We start from the raw sequence: 27,965 nt of genomic DNA on the forward strand, positions 1-27,965 counted from the left end.
ATGAGAAGCATCATTTAGGAGAAACATTTTGAATACAACTTTATGGTATACAATCACTTTACTATACCTCAATATACTATCAGAAAGAGATATACACTAAGAGATGTGAAACTCCTTCATTGTCCCTGATAATGACAGAGGAACCTTCGTATTTTATTATTTAAACCTTATTTTGTGCTAAACCATACACATATAGTTGAAACATTATATTGTAATTCTATATGAGCATTTGTATAGCGTTGTTTTCATATGATATCTACGTGTATAAAACAGGCAATTTCACCCAAAATCATACATTCAAAATCATACATTCAAAATAGTAGTATAAATAGTACACTATCTGAACATTTCGTGTTTCATATTAACGTTATCCTCCTTAACCTGACATGCCATGAGTATGGAGAAAACTACTCGGCAAACAAAGGTCCTACTTCCATTTATCAAAATGGTTGAATTTCCGACATTTTTTGTGCTCATATATACGTTTTTGATGCTACGCTAAATCATATCCACAAAAGATTTCTGCTAACATCAGATATCAGGTACAATATTGGAGTACATGTAAATCGCAAATCAGATAAAAATGGAAACGTTCAACGGTACAACAAAAACAATATTGAAATATAAAATGAAAATTTTAAACTTATGTTGGTAGTAAATATTCCTTGTTTACATTTTGTACGGAGAATACTTTGACGTTTGTTGATGCCTCGAGTACAGTTCCTTATGCCGAGGTTACCCTTCTCGGACGGAAGTAACATTTGACTCCATCTTTAGCACTTATTGTCGAGTGTTCCATTATCTCCATGCTTTGGCCGGGGACAAGTTCAAAGTCGAGATGCTGCATGATCTTTGCAATAACAATTTTTATTTCTATCTGTAAAGTAAGATAGGAAAGAAAACATTTTATAATATATATGTTGTAAGTTGTAAGTGAAATGGTTCGTGTTCCACATTAATTTGTTTTTCCTTTGCCCTGTACTGCTGTGATAACATGTTCGTTTCGGTCAGGTTTGATATATGCACATATACTAACCACCATTACTACCCCTTATACTGCTGTGCTGATACAACTCTATTTCAAAATAATGTTTAGGATGAAATGATATAAAAAAACTAAAATTGTTAAAATAGTCACTGGTCTTTTATTCATAAAACTTCTTACCTCGGCGAATTTTTTCCCGATACATGTATGAGGGCCTGCTGAAAACGGGGTGGAAGTATACTTGCTGAACCTTCAAAAGAAACAGGAAGAATTGTGCTTTTTAATCTTGCTATACTTAAAGGGAAAAGGTTTCTAAAAGAAATATGAATAGAAGGAAAAGGATGATTTAAACTTACTTTTCTGGATTCTTGCTATCGAATCTTTCCGGTATAAACTTTGAAGGGTTGCTAACATTCAGTTCGATTCTGGATGCGGCATAGAAGCTCACCTGTAATATCATTTGATGTTAATATATTTGGTATGTTTGAAGGGGCAAAATTCAACAATAGTAATTCAACAATCAAAACTGAATTCAATAGCAACGTCAATGTGAATTATTGTGTAGCTCAGCGACATAGGCATATAGAAGAACGTGAACCTTTGGCCTTCTGATCCCACCACTATACGTCTTTTGGTGCCGATATTTTCAAGGTAGATCCAAAATGGTGTTGTCACTAGTGGATTCAAATTTTAAAGATTCGAGTAAGCTAGTCTTCAAGTCAAGCTGTTGGCTTGCGCACACAACTAAACGAGTAAGGACATCGCTACTTCAGACGCAACAAAATGAGCACATCATAGAAAAGGAAGTATGTCATGCTGTATTTTAGATGTATAGGTGAAAGACGAGTGCATCAATCAGGCATTTTATGCTGTAGTAATACTTTTTACGTTCAGTGACATTACTTAGTCAAATCAATATCATTTGTTTTCTGTCGAAACTTTTGCATTCTTGAATACATTATTTTTTATAGCAGTATATTATGTTTTTTGATCTCAATATGATATACCCACGAGCATGTCCGTCCCTTCTGGAATCAGATGTGGTCCGAACCTCACGTCCTTTATTGTCTCGCGAAACGTATTCTTGGCAATAGGGTAAAGCCGAAGTGTCTCTTTCATTACCATGTCCAAATAAGGTAACTTCTCAAGTTCTTTCAGGGTGATCACAGAAACAGCACCAGCGTTTTCATCAATCTCCTTTTGTAGCCTAACAAACCAACAAAGAAGACCTGAATAATTCAAATTATATGCTATTATAAATTTTATACCTGCATCGTTTTTGTATTAAGAATGATCTCCTTCCATACATCGTTTTTGTATAAAGAATGGACACTTTCTAGATATAGAATGGACACTTTCTAGATATCGTTTTTATATAAAGAATGGACTCCTTCTAGGTATCGTTTAAATATAAAGAATGGACTCCTTTTATTTTTCGTTTTTATATAAAGAATGGAAAGAATGGACTCCTTTTAATTTTCGTTTTTATATAAGAATGGACTTCTAGATATCGTTTTTTAAAGGAATTGACTCCTTCTAGGTATCGATTTTATATAAAGAATGGACCCCCTTCTAGGTTTCGTTTTTATATAAAGAATGGACTCCTTCTAGGTATCGATTTTATATAAAGAATGGACTCCTTCTAGGTATCGATTTTATCTCAAGAATGGACCCCTTGTAGGTATCGTATTAATATAAAGAATGAACCCCTTCTAGGTATCATTTTAATATAAAGAATGGATCCCTTCTAGGTATTGTTTTTATATAAAGAATGGATCCTTTCTAGGTATTGTTTTTATATAAAGAATGGATCCCTTCTAGGTATCGTTTTTATATAAAGAATGGACCCCTTCTAGGTATCGTTTTTATATAAAGAATTGACTCCTGCTAGGGCTGAAGTTGGTAGCGAGTTCCTAGTTCCTAGTTGCGTTTAATAAACGGAACTAGGAACCACACCCGAGTTCCATTTAAACCAAATACTGGCCAAGGAGTGGAGTTCCGAATATTATGATTCCTTACTCTATGGTCATGTTTAATGATACAATAACAGGAATCGAACTTCGAGGTTTTAAGAATGATACAAAACAAAAAAATTCTCTATAGCGGAGATTTCCTAAAACGGATCTGACACTCAGACTCGACTTCCGTTTAAGCTTAAAAGCAACTCGGGTCTGGGTGACAGATCCGTTTAAGTAAATCTTTGCTATAGAGATTAACTCTGTGTTTTATTGTTCCTAAAACTTCGAACTTCGATTCCTATATTACATATGTAATTAAACATGCTTTTAGAGGTAGGAATCATAATAAACGGAACTTTACACGTTGGCCAGTATTTGTATTAAACGGAACTCGGGTCTGGTTCCTAGTTCCGTTTAATAAACAATTCCATTTAATAAAGGGAACTAGGAACTAGGAACCCGCAACCAACTTCAGCCCTCTCTTTCGCATAAGTTTTCATATTTTTCAATTTTCTGCTTGATGTCAGACGTATAACATACACCAATATATTAAATAAAATATATCAGTATCGATAGAGTAACATACTTTTTATAGCAATCAGGGTTCCGTCCGAGCTGAAGCAACATGAAAGATAGTGCGCTGGCGGATGTCTCCTGTCCTGTTTGATAAAAGAATAACAAAGTCACGACTGTTGCATCTATTACATAACCCACCACCTGGGCAGCATAATAAAACAATTCAATAGAGAACAGAATAACAGTAACAGCTGGCGACGTTCGTCTCCTTGTTCCGCCGTTAATTTCCTCATATTCATTTCAGGCACATGGAGTAGTGTAGGGATCAACCAACTAAATAAAAAAAGACCTTCGAAATGGCCCCTGTGTATACAAGATTGAGCCCAGGATAGAATTTTAACCCGGCCGCTGATTGGCTGGCTTATTATGAATTTCAAAAGTAAAAATGTTTTCTGACAGGTAATTATTTCTAGATAATCATGATATCAATTTGGAAATTCATATTGAGATTTAGGTTCAAAATATCAATTTTGATAATGAATAGGTAAAAACATTAGAATTTCCGGATTTTTTAGTGCAAAATGCGCCTGATTTCAATAAAGCTACCCTGGTTGGAGTTTGAGCAGAAGGACCCAAACTTTTTTTTCTATCTAGTGTTATATGAGAACCTAGACTTTAATTATAGAACACAATACCTAACTAATATTTCTTTGTTTTAATAATACAGTACAAAACTTTAACAAAGTTTAACACTGTGGTCTATGTAAAATCATTTTGTTGGTTGCTCTCTGTATGTCATTACTAGGGAAGTAATGTTGTTAATACCTGGATAGAACCCGCAGCCTTGGACATACATGGTGCACGTCATCAATAATATAAGCCTTCTACGATGTCATATTTTATATCTTATTTATCACTAAAAAAATCAACACTAGAATATAGTATTTTAGTACTTATAGTACTTTAGTATTTCATTTGCCCAGTGAATTTCCCTACCTGCCAAGAGAAAGGTGAAGTAGTTGTCCAATAATATTTCATCTGTCATTAACGCTGGATATTTTTCTGAAAATAAAATACAATGTGATGCTCCGTTTAAGAAAAAGAATGATAAAAACACTTTATTTTAATACATTGTATTCAAATTAGAATATTATTTACTGATCAGTGAAAATTAAAATGAGAAACCTTTTAGTTTCATTATATTCTCCAGGAGATCGTCAGGAACATAATCCCCTCTAGTTTTCGCCATTCCCCTTTCCGCTATCTGTTTACCGGCATATCCTCGGATATAGCGTATGGCGTCCCGGACCTCGCGACGGTATTTCCATTCAAACGGATTCATCTTAAATACAAAATTGTTTTAAGGTTAAAAAACAGACAGTAATTGAACGATACATGGGGAACATAGTATGTGTGGCTATTACAGAAGTCCCACAAACGCCCCCTCAGTCCTACTATTACCTTCGGCCTCCATCAAAACCCCTATACCAATTATCACCGAAATAACATCTAAATTTCTACTAATCAGAAGCCGCTATTTGCTACCATGACATCAGATGTATTCGGAAGAATTAACATTGTGTTTATCACCTTACAAAAGACAATTTCAATAACAATTTCACGTATATTAGAACTAAGATCCATCAACTGCCGAAAAAGTTTTATTTAACATTGTATACACAATGAAACGCGACGTCAATAAAAGTCTTTCTTTTCTTTATGAATAAGACAGAACAACCCCGATCCGAGGACTATGATTCTGGAGAATCTTAGCCGTTGGATTGACATTAACCTTGTCGTGCTCTTTGGGGGTAAATAAGTATTTTTCTCTGAACCTGTCTACTTTTTGTTTATTTACAGTCGACATTGCATAAATGAGCGGCAACGTTGACGTGCTGCATAGTAATGGTATTGACTTAATGTCAATATTATTCAATAAAATCTCATTAAAATAAATAAAGATTTCATTTTGATCGGGCAGCAGGCAAAGGATAATATTGCTGTCGTAATGTTATGTCAATGTCCAGTGCCCGCAGACTGTCTTGCCCCAAAGTGTTGATTAATATCGTTTCCTACGTTGAGGGTAGGACAGAGAAATCTCCACCCGAGAAGGACATTCACGACAATCTAAACCGAGGCTTGCCGAGGGTAAGACAGTCGTGAATCGCCTCCGAGCGTAGAGATATGCATATTTTTATCTGTCCTACGCTCTAGGTAGGGAATGATCCTATTCCTGTCTCTGTAAAAAAATGTTAAAAAACTACAAATACGCGATAATTAAGCTCGTTGTAGTGTAATAAACAAGAATCGAACGATCATTTGAAATATTTACAGACATAGAAAGATTAGCATAAAGTGTATCAAAACCATGAATGCAGTCTTTTTTACCGGGCAAACAACATCAACGAACTATGTGAAGACAGGTAGACTTACGATTGCGATGATTATCAGGTCAAAGTTCAGCACGCGCGTGAAGCACGAGTTCGAGGTCAAAGGTGATATGGATTGTACAATTGCATTACACAGGTTAATATTTTTCACATTTTCACTTCGCTCCGCCTCAATGAATCTGGTAAACTCCGATCACTTCATTTCCTAATGAAGATGCTTGGTCACGCGCTGACCTCTGACCGGCGTGAGAATACATTTTGACATTGTTTACATTGTGACTTAGTTTTACGCCGCTTCAGTTTTGAATGTACTTTCTGCGATGAGGCCTATTAGTAATATCGTTGTACATTTAGAAACACAGACAGAAACACTTGTAAATTGATATTAGAAATTGTCAGTATTCTAATACACACGTCTTCTTTGATGAAACGCTGACTTAAGCTAAGATCCTAAGCTACTGTAGGCCACTGAACGCATATTGAGGTTCACCACGCATCTAGGACTACGCATAATCGAACGCCAATCGTTACGATAATTGTACAGTAATATACATGTAGAAACGATAGATTCCATGGAAATATGCTCAAATTATAAACAGGTTGATTTCATTGAAATTAGACTTAATGGGTTTTTTTTATCAACGAAACGATTCCGCGAGTGTCAAAACTCACGGAGGGTCGTTGAAAACCGCCAACATTTCAAATCGATGTTTCTCTACTTACTTCATTCAGATTATTAATTCTAAAACTCCAGTTGACTATGCAGTTATTATATTTCAAGATTTTTTTATTTTTATTTCCAGTGATCTGCGATTAAAATCCCATATTTAACACATTTTATTGAGCCCCGAAAGCACCATGTTACTGGACTACATCGCATACCAAAAACACAGGGGTTGGGTTTCACACCAGGTTTAGTTAATAAATATTTAAATGTTAGCTGGAAATAATTATCAGACGGATATACAACATTCTGTTATATTCCACAATTATTGAAATCGAATTTTAAAAGGTTTGATTATGTATAAATACCATCTGTTCGGCATTTTCACTACCTTTGAAATCGGACCCCTGCTTAATCGAGCAACCGGAGCACTGTCTGTACTGCGCAGCAAGTTTTCTACTTGAAGAGACATTATAATGCTTGTGTGAAAAAATGTATGGCAATATTTTTATACATGAAAACAACATTTAAAAATCGCCATTTTTAATCGTAATAAAGTCCAAAGAAAGACGCTATATTAGGAACTATATTTTGTATTGCTTTGGTGACGAGGAGAACTCCGTAGTCCAGTAAAATACGAAAAATAGACATAACCTCCAAATAATTGCAACAAAATTTGTTTTCTGCTTTTTGGTTTGGAGGATCTTAGTATTTTACCATGAAAAAAGTCGACAAATATCATATCTTCAGAAAGTCGTTTTTTTCAACACCAGAAAAATAAGAAAATATAAAGAAATCACACTTTTGACCACTTTTAAAGTACAATATCTGCTATTTTTGCAATACTTGAAATACGAAATCGGGTATATAGTAAGACAAACTTTAGGTTAGTACAATTAAGTTGACACGATACAATAATTTCATACAATCCAAGAATTTAGGAAGGATGATAACGGCTCAAAACCTTTTGAATTTAGTGAACATTACTGTTTTTGTTCTTTTTAGATGCAAACATTTATAAAATCGTACCCTGAACAATATTAGTTTATGTTATATGTCTTAAAGGATAACTTTTTCTTTGATATTAATGCCTGATCGATAAAACATTAGCTAAAAAACTAAATATTAACCTGTCAAGTTGACTGATCGTGCCCATTTGAAGTGTTTTTATACTTAGATTTTTGGTAAAACACCAATTTTGGTAGCTAATGTTTCGGAAAATAAAAAAGCAAATGCTTCCAAATTTGTTATATCCTTTTTTTGCATATTTTGTACTTGTTATTTTGATCATTTGTTGTAAAAACGGTATAAATATGCACATCTTATTTAGTAGTAAAAACTTGGCCGAATACTTAAATCTGCAAAACAAAAATCTTAATTTTTCGAATATGCTTTATTCGTTTGTCGTAAAATTTTGCCAGTAAATAAATCAGAACTTTGGATGATTTTCAGCCATAAAATTGAAACTGAACTTTTATTTTATTCCTTTATCTCATTGAAAATTATTTAACCTCCAGCCGGTTCCATTATGGAAAAATGAAAAACTGACCTTTTCAAATATTTGATTAAAAAGAAACCTCAGTCTCACTTTATAAAGAACGCTCCAATATGGTGGTAATATCTGCCAAAGGATTTTACAATCTGATAAGTCACAAATAGATATTCACATTTTTGATATTTCAACTTAAGGACTTTAACAATTTTAGAAGTTTACACAAATTGGCACTAAATGAGGATTTGATCGACCTCAAGTCTTTTATATTTGGGAATATTTTGATATAGTTGTCTCTTTTAGATGAGTATAGCCTACATAAAATCTAAATTAATAATTATCTATACACTTGAGACGGTACATACTGAATAATTCTTGAATAGAAAAGACATATTATGCAATTTGCACTTAAAAATATCCTTGAAAAAGGCCAAAAGACCAACTTTGAGCAACCATGTTATCTCAGGTAGTGAAAGTAAAATGTTTTACTTTTAAAGCCTATAACCAACAGGTTTTATTAAAAAAGATTTCACCAAAATGAGTATCAATGACATTGTTGATAATAACAATTTTATTTTAACAACCCAACAAAAGCATATTTGACTGTTACAAGGACATTATTATGCCATTTTCATGTTATCATACTTTTTCCCTGTGTTGATTTCAACTTATGTTTTTGGCAACGTGTGCTATCATTATAATGTTCTTGCCATACAGTAATTTTCTAGTATCTCATGATAACCATGTAAGTTTATATTTGGCTTCAAAGTTAGCAAATTATGCAAATATCCCTATTTTTCTGATTTTTTTGGGGTTAAGAAAAACACTTTCCAAAATTTTTATTTGTGACGACTTTTTCTCTTGTATAAAACAAAGTCAGATCTGTATGAAAAACAAAGAAGAAATTCTGTTGCAATTATTTTGGGGTAACACCCTATCTTTACTGCGGCTGTATATACATGTACATGTACGATAACTGAAACAATGTTGCGAATTTGTATAATAATGTTTTACTGAATACATAGACTTCGCAGTTCACTTAATTTGCAAGAGATTAACTTTCTTCATCAGTCGATGCAAGCAACAAAAGTGACAATCAATCCTTAAATGTTTTATATGCATATGACGTTTTACAACTTCCGGTTTATCACGCGAATATGTTCTTCGCGTGCAGACTGTCCTGTCCTGGGTAAGACAGAGAAAGCTTACCCTCACCGAAAATGCAGATATCTGTGTCCAATGGGATAAATAATCTATGTCCATGTCCAGAGAAATTTTATAGTTATACGCTGATATACATACCGCGACGATCGGATTTGCCAAAACAGCTGAGAATCCATCTAGTGCTGTCTTCATTTTTGTGACAAAAGGGTGGTTCTCTCCTCTCAGTGGCCCCATGTCGACATTAAATGCTACCTACAATAGGAAAATCTTTTATTGGTTGCTATCACCAATCCATAATACCAAATATCCATCTTATGGTTGGAAGGAACCACAGTTGAAATAAACATGCATTCTTGATCGTAATGAGCATGATAAATGTTCAATGACACAGAGTAATCTAATTTTTTATTCAATTTAATTTGTCGATATTTTGTTCCTTGTCGTTTAATGTAGTAAACAATTTATATTTAATCTACTTCACGACGAATCTATTTACCTTGTATAAAACGTGCATCATCAATTTGTTGAACATATTAAGTGTGTGTATCTCGGTCTTTCCATCCGCTTGTCTTTCCAGTTCCTCTACATGACGATCAGCAAATTCATTAAACTCGGGAGCGAACTGTCGAATACAGCTGGAAATACAATCAGCATGTTTTTACTTATTTTTGAATCATGAGATATGTATGTAGTTGTTTGGTTAACCCTATGTGTTTTTATTGGTTAAAGAAAGTGTTTGTATTAGCGACTTACTGTGGTTTGAACCATTCCTCAAATTGCATTCGCTGTAATATCCAGTGCTTATTGTCGATTTGTGATTCAAGTCCTTGTCCAAGAAACCTGCAAATAAAAATATATACATTACCTTATTAATTCTATATTTATACTTTATACATTATTTTCAGCAATGTTAACCTTATTCAATACCAAAGGTTTTGATTGTCCTAATCGTACATGTTCGTTGCAATAAAATATCGCAAGGAAAATTGGAACATTAAATAAATTAAGTTCAACAAAGTTTTTAGTTTTATTTCTGTTTTCCAACGCATAGGATACATTTATATGATACCTAATAACACATGGTAAAATCGATAGGGGATTTCACTAGTACTAGTATGTCCCAAGTTCGAAACCCGCAGGTTTGACCGTGCAATATTTGCACCGTGCAATACTTGCCACAGTTCTTACATTATAAATAAAACCTTACATCATGTCACCTACCTTGTGCTGAAAACGTTGACCATTTTTGAATATAAACGTTTGGATTTTGGATGATTCCCTGTCACCAGAACATCCTGTAGAAAGGAACATCATATACTTTCAAATGTATATCTAGTAGCTTATTTAAGTTCGCGGTGTGCATATTTCGCGGTTTTCTTAATGGAACATATCCCAAGGATTTAATTTCGTAGTAAACCGATTTCTCTGTAAGCAATATAAGCAGGTTTACCTAACATTGGAGTCAAAAATATTGATGTTTCGAATTTCGATTTCAAGAAAATGTTGAATATGGTAAAATATCACCCTTCCTCGCGATAAGTTGTCGTTACACCGTACATGAAATATCCCTCCTTCTTCGCGATAGATAGCCGCTACACCGTACATAAAATATCCCTCCTTCTCCGCGATAGGTACTCGCTACACCGTACATAGAATAATCCTTCTTCTCCGCGATAGGTACCCGCTACACCGTACATAAAATATCCCTCCTTCCCTGCCATAGGTACCCGCTACACCGTACATGAAATATCCCTCCTTCCCTGCCATAGGTACCCGCTACACCGTACATAAAATATCCCTCCTCCCCTGTCATAGGTACCCGCTACTCCGTGCATAAAATATCCCTCCTTCCCTGTCATAGGTACCCGCTACACCGTACATAGAATAATCCTTCTTCTCCGCGATAGGTACCCGCTACACCGTACATAAAATATCCCTCCTTCCCTGCCATAGGTACCCGCTACACCGTACATAAAATATCCCTCCTTCCCTGCCATAGGTACCCGCTACACCGTACATAAAATATCCCTCCTCCCTTGTCATAGGTACCCGCTACTCCGTACATAAAATATCCCTCCTTCCTTGCCATAGGTACCCCCTACTCAATACCGAAGAAAAACAAGTATTATAATAAAACAATATTTTCAGTAGAAGAGCAGACTTTGTGACTGGATTAGTTAGGTACATATACATATGCAATATGATTGGTCGTGATCATTACCTTTATATATTCTGGATCCAAAATAACAACGTATACTTGGTGCATCAAACAGAGCCGAAATACCATTCCATAAGACTTGCTCCTGGGCAATTAAAGAAAAAATATAAATATATGTTTTAACATTTTAAAACGACAGCATTGCCATAAAAAACATAAATATATATACATCATCAACTTACAACGACATTAATTCCACAAAAACATAAAAATGTGTATCAACATTTTAAAACGACAGTAATAACAATATTTTCATAATGTTTTAAAGGTAGGTTTCGTCCAATGAAATATAATGACAATGGAACTAAATGTTAAATCTCCAGACCATTTTCAATGCATATAACGAACAATATTGGTGGGCATCCAGCTTGACCAGCAAAATGCTCCTCTAAAAATAAGGTGAAATCAAGCTTTATATAGAGCCATGACGTCATAGTTTTTCAACACGAGGCCGTATCAACAAAACAGAATTCAACAGAATTTGTGCAAGACCCGCATCAGATGCGGTTTCTATATCTTCTTTTGATGTATGCCACCTTTTATTTCTTAATGATATTCTATGGTGTTGTCGACTACATTCCTATAACTTGCTCTTTGTAATCGATTCTAATTTAAAAAAAAAAAATCTGATACGTTTTCGTTCAGCCATATGGTTTACTTCTAGTATGCAACAATGCGCATACTCACAACTTCGAAAACCGAATCCATCGAATCTTCATTTGCATATAATCCAGTCTGTCAGACATAGGTAATAAAACAAGGAATTCCTTTAAATATTATATTCATGAAGTCTTTTTTAAATTTCAAACGGATTCAGAAATTAAATTTAGTATTTTCATTACATTTTTAAAACTTCTCCCGTTAATATTGATTTACAAAACATATTATTAGTTTGGGTGAAACCTACCTTTGACAATCAATGATGATAAAAAAGGAAAGCACACACCTTACATACAACTATCTACGTGTAGATTGATGTCATCACAGCTATGAATGTAAGATTATTGAAATAATGGATACTTATGACAGCTGTGTTATAGTGATACTAATTCTCCCATACTTAGTATTCCGAATTCGACAGAGTGATATTGAGATTGATTGATATGATTCTCTGGTTGGTTTTCCTTTCGTTTAAATAGACATAGTCGCGATATGTTCCCCTTCCTTTATTTACATAATAACCCATCAACGAGACTACATCAAACTATACCAATACGCCTTCCATATTTCAGGCATGGAGACAGTATTTGAATAAATCTTACTGTAGAGACGCTACATCGCTATATCTCACTATGTAAGACTATTAAATCAGTAGCATGTCAGCATTATCCACATCTGATTCAATATTCATGCATTATCTTTGTTCATTTGTCTGCATCCAAATAATCTCAATTTAAATGCATTTGGCCCGGACATTAGCATAAAAGCATGCATATACACATAAAAAAGGGCATCAAGAATTGGACAGACCAGTGTCTATAATGAAAACAGTCTGAATTAGGGTTTGGAGGACGGGGGAGACAAGCTCGAGGTGGAATATATCCACATCCCTGATTTTTTAGACTCTTACTATAGGTCGACACCTTTGTTAAGGAAAATCCGACTTTCTTCACGTTTTTAAATGACAAACGGGTAATAGAATTTGACTGACTTTATTTTTGCGGATTGATTTAATTTCAACAATGTTGTTAAATGAATTTACATATTCCTTGTATAGAAACTCCGATCAATAAGAATATAAATTACGTAAGCAAAGGTATTTACTTACATTTCTAGGATGTAATCGTCCAGGATTCCACCATTTGCTTTCACTTTCAGGATTGACGGAATATGGCCGGTCCAGAAGCTTCAAAGGGTAAAAGTTATACATTTCAAATAAAAATACACATTGAAATACGTGTAGACAGGAAAATACTTGTTGGCGTTGGTGTCTTTGAAATGGTGATTGAATAGAGCACAGCAAATATGAGATAAGATGTTTCGAATCATATTTTAAATGATCTAGTGAAAAGAAATCTTAGAAGCATTGATTTTTCTATAGAAAGAGTTATGAGAATAAATGATTAACACTATCGGATGGTTTGATTGAAAATCCTGAATTTTGACTCGAAAATACCATGACAAAAATAACTGCAATTGACAGTAAAGTATACTCGGAAAGGACTATGAGTCAGCATGTGCCCCGTCGATGGTGCTTAAGACCTGCTACCAGAGCTATTTGTACAATGGCATTAAGATGTAAGATTCGTACCAGTTGTTAATTAGGTCACTGTGACCTACATTTTGAATTTTCATCAGTTTTCTGAACTGAACTTCATAAACCCCAGATTTGAATACAAAGACTGCCAAAAAATATCATCTCTTTTCTAATAATAGACATATACAGTGAATGTTATCGGTCGTAATTGATGTCAAACAGCTTATTATCCATTACACACAGACATATGTACATCATATAAAGGTCAAATAAGTAATATCAACGGTTGTATTCCAGATAACACTGTATTCTTATAAACGTATGTCTGTAGAATACGAATAACTTGAAATAGTTAAATATGGGACAATGAAGTAATTCTAGCAATGCTTACAAAATATTGTCCAATGTTAGTATACATGAGATGAAATTTTTTTTTTCTAAAATTCGTTTCTGAGACAACCCCTTGCGTTTCTAAGGACGGACAGTCGCCTTTTTGTTTTGACTCTGCTTGGATACAACACCGGGTACCGACCCCTATATAAAGCGCGTGAACCACACACACGTGCAATCAGTCGAACGCTCGCTGTTCAAGGTGTAACAACTAACACCTGACCGGCTAGGTTTACACGATGTTCCCGGCGACCACGGTAGCCCCGTTTGCCCGAAACGTGGTGCGCCGTGGAATTTTGGCTATTTTTGTCTCTGTATTCAAGTTGAGCTAGGTCTTGTGAAGTTTTGCCACTGTCTTTTACGGATTACTTGATGGACCGTGGATATAGGGGAAAGTGCTGTTCCCGGAGGTTAAAGGTACACTACGGCTTTAGCACGGTCTATCAAGGATACCACTACGTTCTCTCTAGGCCTGTTACGATCTGATGAGGTCTGCTACGTTTTACACATTTGATCAAGCTCCGATACGTTTTTCACGGTCCGCCAAGTCTTGCTAGGGATCACAGTCTGATGCCGGGATTTTTTGAAGCAAATGAAAGAATATTTATTGCCGAAAATGTCATTTCAAACACATTTTAATTACAAAATGTGTTAAAAGAACAGAAAATCTTAACTATATTTGGTATAAATTGACGCCATTTTTTTCTGTAATGGTTAATCACTTAATCTGTCTTTTGCAATAATAGCTTTGGTATAATTTGATGGTTTAAATGTGTTTGATATAGACTATTTCTATTTAATAATACAAATAATCCATGAAGAAGCAAATATGTACCAGGCCAGGCAATGATAATCCATCAGATATTGCTTGCAACGTAAGACCGTAATAAGACGTAACACGCCGTATCACGCCGGGCTTTCAATCGCTACAAGCCGTGATGTGCCTTGACAGAACGCATCGAAACGGTTATCATCCACCTTGGCTTGCCGTCAAAACCTTGACAAACCTTGACAAAACGGCACAAAACGTGCAGCCAATCTGCACCAAACCGTGATAAAACGTGGAAAAAACGCAACAGAACGTCACAAAACAACTTGAAATCACCGTTAGATTCCGGGAAGCGTGATTTCTGCCCGTTCCACCACGGACCGTCTGGAAGTTTTGTTACGGCCTCGCACGCATTGTTACGTTTTGTTACGTCAATCCCGTTTTATGACGTCCTGTGGCGTTTACCATCTGTACCGTGACTGCCGTGGCAAATTTTTTGACAGTTTAAAAATCTGGGACGGCATCCACGGTAATCACGACCGCTCACGTTTGTCTATCACGTCCTTCTGCGTTGTCTCAAGTTGTCTTGCGGTCACCACGTTTTGTCTACGGTGGCCCGAAACGGGGCTGCCGTGGCCGCCGGGAACATAGTGTAAACCTAGCATACCCAAAACTTATTTACGTGTAACATTGTCAAACTAAAAGTAAACACTGCACTCACCTGATAATGCTTCATTGAAGTAATATTGTCAGCTAGATCCCAAAATATATCTAATACGAGCTAAAAGAACACTTCAATATACATTAGATATTACACACGCACATGTACACGTGTGTGCCTTCGGTAGTTTATATATGGAAGCGTCCCTTGTTTGGGACAGATGGTCACGTGCACGTGGCCAGTCGAGTACATCGGGTACGATAGTATATGTGGAGATATGTGGACGGATTATTATTAGGATTTCTATTCATTTGTGTGGAAAGTTCAATTTGTGAAACATCTAAATGACAGCTAAGAGGAGTTGACATGTTTGCTTGCTAAATCAAGCCCTACAGATATTTACAGGTAAGGGGTTTGTTTATGTTTTAGTAGGTGATGCACAGTGGGCAACTACTAGGTGTACATGACTGAACGCACGTGTGTCGATTCACGCGCTTTATATAGGGGTCGTAGGCGTATCGTATCCAAGCAGAGTTAAAAAAAAATGGCGTATGTCCGTCCTTAGAAACGCAAGGGGTTGTCTCAGAAACGAATTTAGAAAAAAAAACTTTATTTAACTTGCATTGTCAGCTTTAATCTGTAAATAGGGATTTCCATTTACGGATGGAAATCCCTATTGTTATTGTTCAGTTTTTTCTTATTATTTTTCTTTTTTTTTCTTATTTCCACAAATCTTGTTAGCAGGATATCTAACGAACCAAACAAGGTACGACACTCAACTTTGGACACGTTATGTACGTAGAAACGTACGTTCGATTTTTCACAAAAATGTTCAAGGTCAAGGTCACAGACGTAAAAAAACAACTTTTTTCGAACAAATTTTAAATGTTCATAACTTCGTTACCGTACGCTGTACGTTATCCCCGTTAAGTCATTAAGGTAGAACGTGACATAGCGCGTTTTTTGTTCATTAAATGTTATCATAGATTATTTCAAGGCCAAGAGTTTGCTGCGGGGTCAAACAAAGGTCAAAACGAAAATTGCCACAGAAAAGTTTTGAAAAATGGATTTGAAAAGGCATACTCTTAGAAATATATAATGACAAGTTTCAAGGTCATCCGATTCAAAATGGCGGAGATATAACCTTTGGAAAATGGCGATTTTGTCGTTTTCACGCCAAAAATGTACAAGGTTTCAGCGGCTTTACTACTTCACATACATGCTTGAATTTTTGCATAGATGTAGCTTGGACATATCTCTACAGAAATTAAGCTTTTATTGATCTTGACCTTCAATCAAGGTCACAGGGGTCAAATAGGCTAAAATCTTCAAACGACTTCTTCTAATAAGCAAGAGGCATAGAGGCCTGATATTGGGCCTGTGGCTTACTGCGATAAAGTTCTACAAAATTTGTTCAAAGGAATGACCTTGAACTTCATTCAAGGTCACAGGTGTTAAATATGCTGAAATATATTCAAACGATTTATTCTTAATAACCAAGGGTCCTAGAGACCTGATATCTGGCCTGTGGCACGCTGGGATGAAGGGCTGCCAAGTTGAATCAAATTAATGACCTTGACCTTTATTCAAGGTCACAAGGGTCAAATACCGTAGGCTAAAATCTTTAAACGACTTCTTAGTAACCAAGAATCCTAGAGACCTGATATTGGGCCTGTTGCACCCTTGGATGATGGATTACCACGTTTATTCAAAGGAATGACCTTGACTTTCATTCAAGGTCACAGCGGTCAAATAGGCTGAAACATATATAAACGACTTTTTAATAACCAAACGTTCTGCATACCTGATATTGGGCCTGTGGCATGCTGGGATAAAAGGCTTCCATGCTTGTTCAAATGAATGACCTTGACCTTCATTCAAGGTTACAGGGTTCAAATAGGCTTAAAAAGTTAATCTGTTCGTGTGTTTGTGTGTCTGACCTAATGAAATCATAGCTGAAAGTATGTTCAGTTTATTGCAGTGTCTGTCCTGTCTATCTCTAAGGATTTGTGCACAGACAGATGATGCTCATGGGCAGCTGATATATATAACGTCAGTTATAGTAACCCCTGGAGTATCTAGGATGCGTACGTACATAAAGATCGTTCACCATCGTATACGTAGCTAAACAGCATTCGAGTATAATACAACTTACATCTTGTGTGAAATATCACAAGAATTAATAATGGGCAATTTATTAGACTCTATATTTGCTAAGTATAAGGTGATTTTATTACGATAAGACAAGCTTTCGTAATATTGAACCCAAAGTTCCAAAATGCGCTGTGTGCGATAAACTGTATCGCAGATCGCACAGTGGGCGCACGCTTTTTTTAGTAGGTATTGCGATCATACGATCGCCGTAAACAAATGAATTTAATTGAATTACAGATTAAATTGGGTTATCAAATGTTAACCGAATGTTTTCCGGCTCTTTAATTAGTAGGTCCAAGCTTTGGTTAAGAGAGTTAGTTCCCCTTTATGGAACTCTCCATTTTCTCTGCTCAGCCGGACAGAACAGGTGAAAGTATATTCAGGGAATATAAAACTTTATAGTGTATGTTTCCCACGTACCATCCTATTGCAATAATTATATATACATTATAATTTATCGATTTACTACTGAATTAAGCTAATTTTGGATTGTATAGTCTTACTAATGGAGTGATGATGTTGGATTTAAAAATGTGTTGCATGGAAACGATGTGGTTTTAGCATGCGACAGCGTAGTAAATGGACATGTAGTTGGGAATATTTGTACATGTTGTCACTTTTGTTGAGTTAGAATTAGAACACAAAGGATGTATACGTGACGTATATAGCCTGCGTGTGTTTTCGAACCGTGATGTTGTGGTGCAGTCCATCGTGGTTCGATATACGTAGCTATTACATAATTGTTTCGGGCTAATTTAATCATATGTATACGATTAAGGGTTTGTTAACAAGTGAAAAAAAAATCTGCTGCATGCTACATTGTAGTAGTTTTTCGGTACGGAAGTGTTCGAGCACGAGGTAGCCTTGCTCAAGTCCGTGAAATAATTGCACCTTACAAACTTCTTCAAATTCCAAATAAATTAACCTTGTCACTTCTTGAGTATAGAGATTTATACAAATATTTTTAAGTTGTAGTGTAATCAATCTAAATATGCCAAAGACCCAGAAGTCATCAGCGCGGCTCCCGGGGAGGAGACCGGCTCGCTTGTCCCGGAGACCAGCTCGTTTAGTGGAGGAGAGTCCTGTTGTAGCAGAGGAGAATACAAATGCTGCCTCAGGGAGTAACTCAAGCACGGAACATTCATTGTCGGAGTCAACATTGGCTTCCATTGTGGAGAAGGTGGCAGATAGGGTGACACCCCAGCTTATACAAGCTTTAAAAGGATCCAATGATGAAACCGCAGGTAATGGGATTGAGTCAGAAAATACAAATATTAATGTAATTGATGTAAACACCCATTCAGTAAGCAGCTATGATAGCAATTTAGGCTTTAATGTTGCTGACACAATACGTCAGAAAATACTTGAGGGTAAATACATTGATCTAAGTCTGTTACTCCATAACTCTGTTAACTTAAAAGAGAGGATAGGCACATTTCAATAGTTAATGGCCAACTAGTTATGAAGCCTAAAGTCAAACAACCAAAAATTAATGATATTGATCAATGGACGGATGCTTTTTTGACATATATGGCTATATTTACCAGTGGTCACGCTGATGAGACACAAGGTTTGTTGAAATATGTTCATACTGTTAGACTCGGAGCCAAAAGAGTTAACAATCTGGGTTGGAAATATTATGACGAGCAATTTCGATTGAAAAAATCTGTTCGTCCAGAGATGCAGAGGGGAATCGTTGACCAAGAGCTATGGTTGTTGTATATGTACAGTACCAGCAAACTGTCAACTGGTAATCCCAGTATTTCTGGGCAAAAAAAATCTCGGGAACTCAAATGTTACAACTTCAATTATGAAGGCAATTGTACAAGGGCACATTGTTCATTTGCTCACAAATGTCTGAATTGTTCTGGTTATCACCCCAGATAAAATGTATGGTAAAGGGTCATAACAAGCAATGTTATAATTTTAGATCCAGTACAACAAGGGCAGTTTCCTCAGCTCCAAGCACAGCATCAAAGGGAACCACAATCCAGTCCGCAGGCACTAGGCCATACATCATTAATAGTGATTTGTTGGGAGAATATTTGTCATGTCATGAGGATAGGGAGTTAGTAGTTCAGCTTGTTGAAGGTTTTGACCAGGGATTTCACTTGCATTACAATGGGCCTAGAATTAGTACAGATTGTCGTAACCTATTGTCAACTAGAAAAAAACATTGAAGCAACGTTGGAAAAAGTTTTTAAAGAGATAAGCCTCGGTAGAATAGCAGGGCCCTTCCCTTCCCCTCCATTACCAAATCTCAGATTGTCGCCTATCGGCCTAGTTCCCAAAAAGAATGGTTCTTGGCGTCTAATCCATCATTTGTCTTATCCTAAAGGTTCAAGCGTTAATGATTTTATTGACAGGGATCTAGCATCTGTTGAATATTCTTCATTTGATAAGATTCTAAGCATTATCAGATCACTTGAGACAGGTACATTATTGGGGAAAATGGACATCAAGTCGGCATTTAGGCTTCTACCGGTGCATCCTTCAGATTTTGATCTTATTAGGTTTTAAGATTGACGATATGTTTTTTATCGACAAGTGTTTACCAATGGGTTGTTCGATCTCTTGTTCACATTTTGAAAAGTTTGCCACAGCCTTACAATGGATAGTCTCGGATAAGGCTAAGCTAGAAACTTTAGACCACTATTTAGATGACTTTATCTTCGCAGGTAGTCATGATTCTCAGAACTGTCAAACGCTTATGTCAGTCTTCTCGGATGTGTGTAAGGATATTGGAGTACCAATAGCTGAGGATAAGACTGTTTTGCCTACACATGTTCTTACATTTTTGGGGCTTGAAATTGACACTCTGGAAACGTCAGTCAGAATTCCTAGTGACAAGTTAGTAGAATTAAGAAATACTTTGGTGTCGTTATTGGGAAGAAAGAAAAGTACTCTGAAGGACCTACAGGTTTTAGCAGGTATACTAAATTTCTGTGCTAAGGCCATTCCCCAAGCTAGGGCTTTTATTAGAAGATTGTATGATGTGATGGCTGGCGTAAAATCCCCCCACCATTTCATTAGACTTAAGCCAGCCTTCAAAGATGACTTGCAAACTTAGATTTTTTCAATGGTTACTGCGGTATTGCAGAGGTTGATTGGGTGAATGACTTGGAGATTCAGTTGTTTACTGACAGTGCAGGAGGGGATAAGGGGAGAGGTGGAGCAGCCTACTTTGCTCCTTTTTGGACTTTTTTGGAGTGGCCAGAGCATTGGGTGTCCTCAGAAGTTATTAGAGACATAACATTCTTAGAGTTGGTTCCTATTGCCATGGCTATGTTTATTTGGGCTTCATCTTTCCAGAATAAGAAAATAATATTGCACACAGACAATGAGGGGTTGGTGGCTATTCTATTCTAAACAGAAAGTCTTGTTGAACAATATTCAGTTTAAAGCTTCACACATTCCCGGAGTTCACAATTGTATTGCTGATGCTATCTCTCGACAGCACTGGGACCGTTTTCAGCAGCTAGCACCACTCGCAGAGAGAAGCCCAACTCCAGTTCCCCAGTCTTTTCTACATCTACTTTGGAGCATGAAACTGAGCGGCTGTTAAATAGCCCTATTGCTCCATCGTCCAGGAGAGTCTATTCTAATGGTCTGAATCAATTTGAGAAATTTAGGAATCACTGTAGTTTAGTGTTGATTTGGCCTCCACCTTTATTACATATAGTAAAGTTTGTGGCTCACTTGTCTATGCAGGGGTTGGCGTACAGTACAGTACAGTACAGTAAAAGCTTATATTTCAGGTATCAGCTTTAATTGTAAAATTCGGGGTATCGAGGATGTTACCCAATGTTTTGTGGTCAGGAAAATATTAGCAGGGATGAATAGAACACAAGCCAGAAAGGATGATACGGTTACCAATTACTTCTCGGTTACTTGACAGGTTAATTGATATTTTACCAGTTGTCTGCACATCAGGTTACGAAGCCAGAGTATTTGCAGCTGTATTCTCTCTGGCTTTTCATGCCTTTTTACGTATTGGGAAATTGGTGTCTCCTACTTAACAAGGTACTCCAAGCCCGCACGTGTATGTAGTTCGAATGTTCGTTTTGTACAATCGGGCGCGGCTATAGAATTGAAATTGATTTCCTCAAAAACTGATTAGTTTGGAAAAGGTACAGTCTTGTTGCTTCCTGCTACCAATAAGACATCTTGCCCCGTACAGCTTTTAAAATCTTACATACAGATCAGACCTAGTTCCACTGGTCCACTTTTTTGTCATTACGGTGGTTTACCCGTCACCCGGTATCAATTTCTGTCTGTGTGAAAAAATCTTTGCGTGCCATTGGCGTGGAAGGTTCAGATTACAATACACATTCTTTCAGAGTAGGGGCTGCAACAACAGCAGCCATGACTGGTTTCTCCGACACCCAAATTATGGAAATGGGTAGGTGGGAATCTAAGGCTTTTAAGGGCTATATCAGGATACCTACTCTGGTTTAAAGGCCCACTACCTTTCCGAAAAGGATTTTAATTTTTAAAATGGGAATGTAAAACAAGATCGATAATTTTGTAGAGTCGCAAAAGTTATTAACTTACCGTTAATACTGCATTTATCATCACCTTCTGAACGATTTGATTAAAATAAATAAAATGTTTATTTTCATAACGCGGGTCGTATTATGTTTCCCGCCGTCGTCCTAAATACCGCGCGGTAGTTGTCTATCACTGCGCCAGACGGCAAAACAGCGAATTGACTCTCCACTATTTTCATATATTATGCAGAAAATCTTGCATATGTTTGGTGATGTAACCTTCTTTTAGGTAATCGGTATGCATTTTCTGATGTTATTAATTTTTTTTGGAACCTTTATATTTTGCTGCGGAAAGGTAATGGGCCTTTAAACTCCTGCGGTATTTACTAGTAATATTAAAGTAAGTTTATACCTAGTCAATACATTCCATTAAGTTTTCAGCTATTCCAGTAAACGTATGGCTGGTTGGTTCATCCATCATTAAAAGAGCATTCATACATGCAAGAATTTCGGAGGAAAGGACAGACCTAGCATTGACACGACACTACTCAAAACTTTGGTGGCAAGGTAAATGGGGTATGAAAATTGCGGAGATTCCAGGTAAAATACAGCAATTGTTACATTTCGAGGATCCGCCCAAAATCTTAATAATTCATTGTGGTGGTAACAATATTGGCTTTACAGATTCTTGTGTATTAAGACACAAGATATTGTCTGTCTTGGATAAAGTTTTTAGCCTTTTACCTGACACAAGAGTTGTTTGGTAACAGATTCTTCCAAGACTAACTTGGAGATACGAAAAATGTCATTTAGGGTGTGAAGGGATACGTCGTCGTGTGAACAGTCAAATTGGGGCTGCAGTAGTTCGTGCGGGGGCTGGTATTTTAGATACCCCGAATTCTCTGTAGATACACCGGGTTTATATTTAGAAGATGGAGTTCATTTGAACCCCCTCGGCAATGATATATTTTTGTTTCGTATTCAACAGGGTCTTCAAAGAATGTTATCTGCAGGCAATCAATCTGGTTGCTCTCCTGAATCTCAGGAGTTTGGTCCATGGTTAAACTTAGAATCTGTTTAAGTATGAGTTTCTGAATCTCAGAAAGTTGATTTACATTCTTCGAATTTCACAAACATCTGTTTAATTAAACTTGTCCACATTTATCTGCTTGTTGCCATATTCGCCCTAATCTAGGGTCGGCATCTAAGCTTGGGGACATATCTGGTCCCCGTTTTTATTTACTCATCTTAAACTAATTGAATATTCACTTGTTGGACCAATCTGGTGTTATGTGTTCCTTTTAGTTACTCATCTGGATTTTACATGAGCTGATTTTGTCCGGAGTTTAACTGTAAGAGGTTGCAAGGTTTTTCATTATCCAGACATATTTACATAATTTGTTTTCAATTGAATCTCAATGCAAGTGTTTGCATATTGATTTACTACAAAAATACTGTAGTTTTTTTATTCTCGGTGATTATTTTAGTTTTTTTCGGCATGGTTTCAATTAATAATGCATTTGCCGGTTCATACCGTCACTCGTGGTGGCGGTGCCAGGTTTACCAGGCATTTGGCGGAATTTTTTATGAACCGGAAATGCTTCCAACAGATTTTGGACTTATCTGATTTATGAACAAGTGTTTGATCATTTTCGTGAGTGCCTAGCTTCCAAAATAAATTTGGTTTGTTATTAATATTACCCATATTCATGGGCTTCTGTTCCCAGAGCTCATGAGGGTATTTGTCTGTGAAGCCATGACCATTTTTGCCAATTAAAAGTCTAAAGGTAAATTGTTTATTGTCTGGTTTTCTGTGACTATTTGATAACGTTATTTATCAAAAGTTACAGTTTTTGCCACTCACATTTCCCACATCACCGTGACGTGCCGGGTTCGGATACTGCACCATGTATTTTTATGGGGAGGGGGTAACATCGTAAGGTTTCATTTAAAACAAAATACTTTTCTCTAGCTTTTTCTTTCTTGTTTATTCCGCATCCAAGCTCTTTCTAATCTTAAACACCCATGGTTAAAATTGTGTAATCCCAATTTTATTTTGTGTGTAGGGATGTTGTGTGTGTAGTTGTATGAATGTGATGAGATTACATTATTGGGCCAAAGGGGAGATCCTTTTAACTCTAATTGTACGAATTATTTCCTTAGTCTTCATATAAGAAAAAGAGAATGAACGTGGACTTGGAACCAAATAGATGTGTGTTTATTTGTATTGTGATGATTAAAGAAATGTAGACTGAGTTTCCCTACCAGAACTCACGTCCATGACGCAGCTGTAGTTTCGTAAAAGATTCGAAATACATTTGTATAGAAGATCAAAAGGTACATCAATCGCGACATCTCGGAGTAATTTCCGTGAACCTTCGGAAATATTTCCGAAGATTACCGGAAATTTCTCCGAGGGGATCCGATTGAAGGTACATATGAGGCGGAGGCAAAGAGTCAAATTAAAATTCAGATTTACATGTAAAAAATCTTCTCAAGATCCAGATAGAGCCAGAAACGTATATACATTTACTGAAACATTTACCTCACTATGAAATCTTATGCCCAAAAAAGGAGATTTCCACAAATCTATTTTTGGTTTTACTCTGTGTGGTCTTTTTATTGTCCACAAGTACATGTGTATAGAAGTACATCCCAGTATAACAAAATCAGTACTTTCTGTTAGTTTGAAATATAGGATATGACAATATGACAATATCAATACACATTTCTAAAACTTTTCAATCCAAATCCCATTAAAATTGGGAATTTGTTTTTCTCACCAGACTCCCGCTGATTGGCTCATTTAATTGAACAGCACTAATTACTTGTCAGTACTGTTCGTTCGTCCTTGTGTGCAAATTTTAATCGTATATCGTACGTGTCTGCCTGTCCATCCCTCCATCCATCATTCAGTCCGTCTGTCCGTCCATTCGTTTGTTCGTGTGTTTGTTTTGTTTGTCTATCCGACTTAATGAGCAGACAGATTAATAGACTGCCTATTGAGACGAAACAAAATGCCAGCCACTTAGATTTGTTATGGTGGAATCATGGTCGACATACACGACATGTTGTCAAGCATTCAAATTGAACACGGCGGCGGTACCGCATCACTTTCGCGATATCCACGTTGCAAATACATGTAGCTCACTACAACTACACGTGGTTTTTTAAAAATAAAACCGGACGCGATGGTGATTTGCTGCCGTTTACTCAACTAAATGTGTAGTCGGCGGCCATTACAAATGTGTGCAATAGAAGGGTCTCAGAAGTATTTCATTGTGCAGTTGTTTAATTTCACAAATGAGATATAACATGGGGACAGCGGGGTATGGACGATGTATTAGAAATATGCCGCTGACGTAGCGTAGGCCAAATCTTTCCTACGATTTCACGTTTTAAGAGGTATCGCGAGCTAACTATATATTAGGCAAAAACACATTTTAAAAGCCTAATGATATAGGCAGGTTTAGCGAACTGACACGCGCAGTGTTGCGTGTCAATAACCACATAAAAATGATTGTTAAAATGCGGCGGCTTCATTTCACATACATCACACAAAATGAGATTTCATTTAAAAAATATAGTATATATTTTTAATATCCCATCATAGGCAGTGATCCGTTCAATACACATGTATATTTCACACAACAGGCAGCGATCCATTAGTTGATTTTATTGCATCAGTCCCATAAAATTGTAATTTGAAAACAAAGGACTAGATATGGTAAGGGTCATCTATGGCCCCCAAATCCGCTATTTTTCAAAGTCTGTTATTTTAAGATGTTATTCTTGCATTTCAAATATTAACTACATACCGGACATATTTGATAGTGCTATAAGGTAATATAGCAGTTCTAGTTGCCATGGCAACCATTTTATTATGCATAAATTATGCAAAATGTGAAAATTTCATCAAATTGGCATTTTTTATGCAGTTTTTCATCTAGTTAACATAGAGCGCATTCTAGAACAAACTTTATATTTCTCGAAATGATGTATTTTTCGAGTCTGCTAATTCTCTTAAAATATAAAAATTGTTCATAATTTATGCAAAGTTACCATGGTTATATAGCAAAAACATACTTTCTGTCAACAAAAACATCATTAAGTTTTTATCAGGGGTGTATTCAATATTTCAAACGCGGAAACGTAATTTCTAAATACTTAATTTAAAATTTGGTAGATTTAGGGGCCAAAAAGAGCCATTATCATATCTAGTCCTTTCAAAAGTTAAAAACTTTGTAAGTGATAACATCAACTATACCACAACTAGGTCACTGTCTAGACAGTTTATGCGTCGACGTCTTGATGAATAGAACTTTTTAAGGTAGTCCCTTCATGTTCGACTACTTGAGATTTTACTGTATCGTTAAAGCAGGCAAAAATAGGCCATTCATGTATGTGTTATTTATGTATATATTTATTTCATCGTAATGCGTTCTAACTTTCAACTTTTTCAGCGCTGTTTGTTCGTCCATGTGTGCAAATTCTGATCACTGAACCGTGATTGTCCTCCAATCTGTCTGTCCATTAATTCATGTGTTCGTGTGTTTGTTTGTCTGCGTTAATAAAATCTTATCTGGAAGTAAGTTCGTGGCATATGCAGTGTGTCCTGTCTGTAACCGGACGTGTGCACAGTTCGATTAAAAGACAGATGGAAGGAAGGACATGTTGATACCCGTGTTCAACCAGATATATTGTGTATGTAATCATTATATTCATTCTTTCTTTCTTTTTTTGTTCCTTTGCTATTTTCGTTCGATAGTTATTGTTTTCTTTCTTTCAGTCGGGTGTGCGTTTGTTCGTTCTTTCGACCGTTTGTTCGCTCATTACAAATAGTTCGATTTTATGCGAAGAGAAAAATTATCAAAGAAATCGTCTGATCGATAACATGATTATTGCTGGATGGAAATCCTGAGTTTTGATCGCGATCAAATCTAGTTTTAGTTGTTCTTTTTGTGTCTTGATAAATGAACAGATCGCTAGTAAAATTCGACAGAATTTTATCCAAATTGATGGAATGACTTCTTTGCTCCATATCATATACCTATATCATATATTTCTGATAAAATCATAATAATTAGAAATGATAGTCCCTAACTACAATCCTAAGATATCTGTTAAAAGACATTCGCTAAAACTCTTGAATTTTGTATCTGAAACTTATTTTGCTGAAAGAAATTCGATATCAACTACTCGCTGTGTCACCTCTATGTATTCGTATATTGTATTAGACTTACCTGTCCCTGGGTGGACCCGGCAGGTGGTCATACTTCTGATGTTGTCGGTGAAGGTACAATGCTACAGAAACCAGTATACAAAGGCTCACGGACACAATTATCCCGACTATCTCCACCACAGGAAACATTTCAACGCAAGAATATTATGCGAAGAGATGCGTGTTGTTCCAATTTTGACGACTGACAGTTGATACAATGACAGAGGTAATCGCTTATCTTGGGTCGTTTCAGGTCATATCCTTGCAATATACGTCACTTTGTACTGTCAAATCACGGGTATTTGCAGACAAGAAAACAAGCTTACAGTAAGTGTTGAAAGCGAAACACGACCCCTGTCGTCAATTACATTTTTTTCATCTATAGCCAGTTATTATTGCTTAGTCATGCTATCATTGTATGAAGTTTGAATAAATTCTGTCTCGAGTTATCCTGCGGAAACGAAAATTTGTGACATTGACCTTTTGACCCAAATTTACTCCCAAGCTATGTTATCCCTATGTTACCTTTGTATTTGTTCTCAACTTATCACTTTGTAGTTCATCTTTTGACCCCAAATTCAATTCCAAGCCATGCTTTCCCCCATGTTACGATTGTATGAAGTTTGAAAAAAAAATCGTTGATGTTGGCGGGTGGGCGGGAACGCAGGCAGGCAGACAGACAGACAGACAGACACT

The 27,965-nt window shown here is 36.3% G+C and overlaps 1 protein-coding gene across 1 annotated transcript; it reads right to left on the reverse strand.

Moving 5' to 3' along the window:
• LOC138307608 (cholesterol 24-hydroxylase-like) lies at positions 1–27,581 on the reverse strand. Its single transcript, XM_069248413.1, has 14 exons — positions 27,292–27,581; positions 13,156–13,233; positions 11,391–11,472; positions 10,391–10,464; positions 9,923–10,009; positions 9,666–9,804; positions 9,308–9,421; positions 4,645–4,801; positions 4,456–4,521; positions 3,530–3,602; positions 1,997–2,192; positions 1,342–1,433; positions 1,166–1,235; positions 1–877 (listed from the first exon to the last, which is right to left on the reverse strand). Exons 1-14 carry the CDS (start codon positions 27,417–27,419, stop codon positions 725–727), a joined length of 1,509 nt encoding a protein of 502 aa, XP_069104514.1. The 5' UTR covers positions 27,420–27,581; the 3' UTR covers positions 1–724.
• Between the last annotated feature and the right edge of the window lie 384 nt (positions 27,582–27,965).

The sequence above is a fragment of the Argopecten irradians genome, chromosome 14 (genome assembly GCF_041381155.1).
Source record: "Argopecten irradians isolate NY chromosome 14, Ai_NY, whole genome shotgun sequence".
Classification (NCBI taxonomy): Eukaryota; Metazoa; Mollusca; class Bivalvia; order Pectinida; family Pectinidae; genus Argopecten; species Argopecten irradians.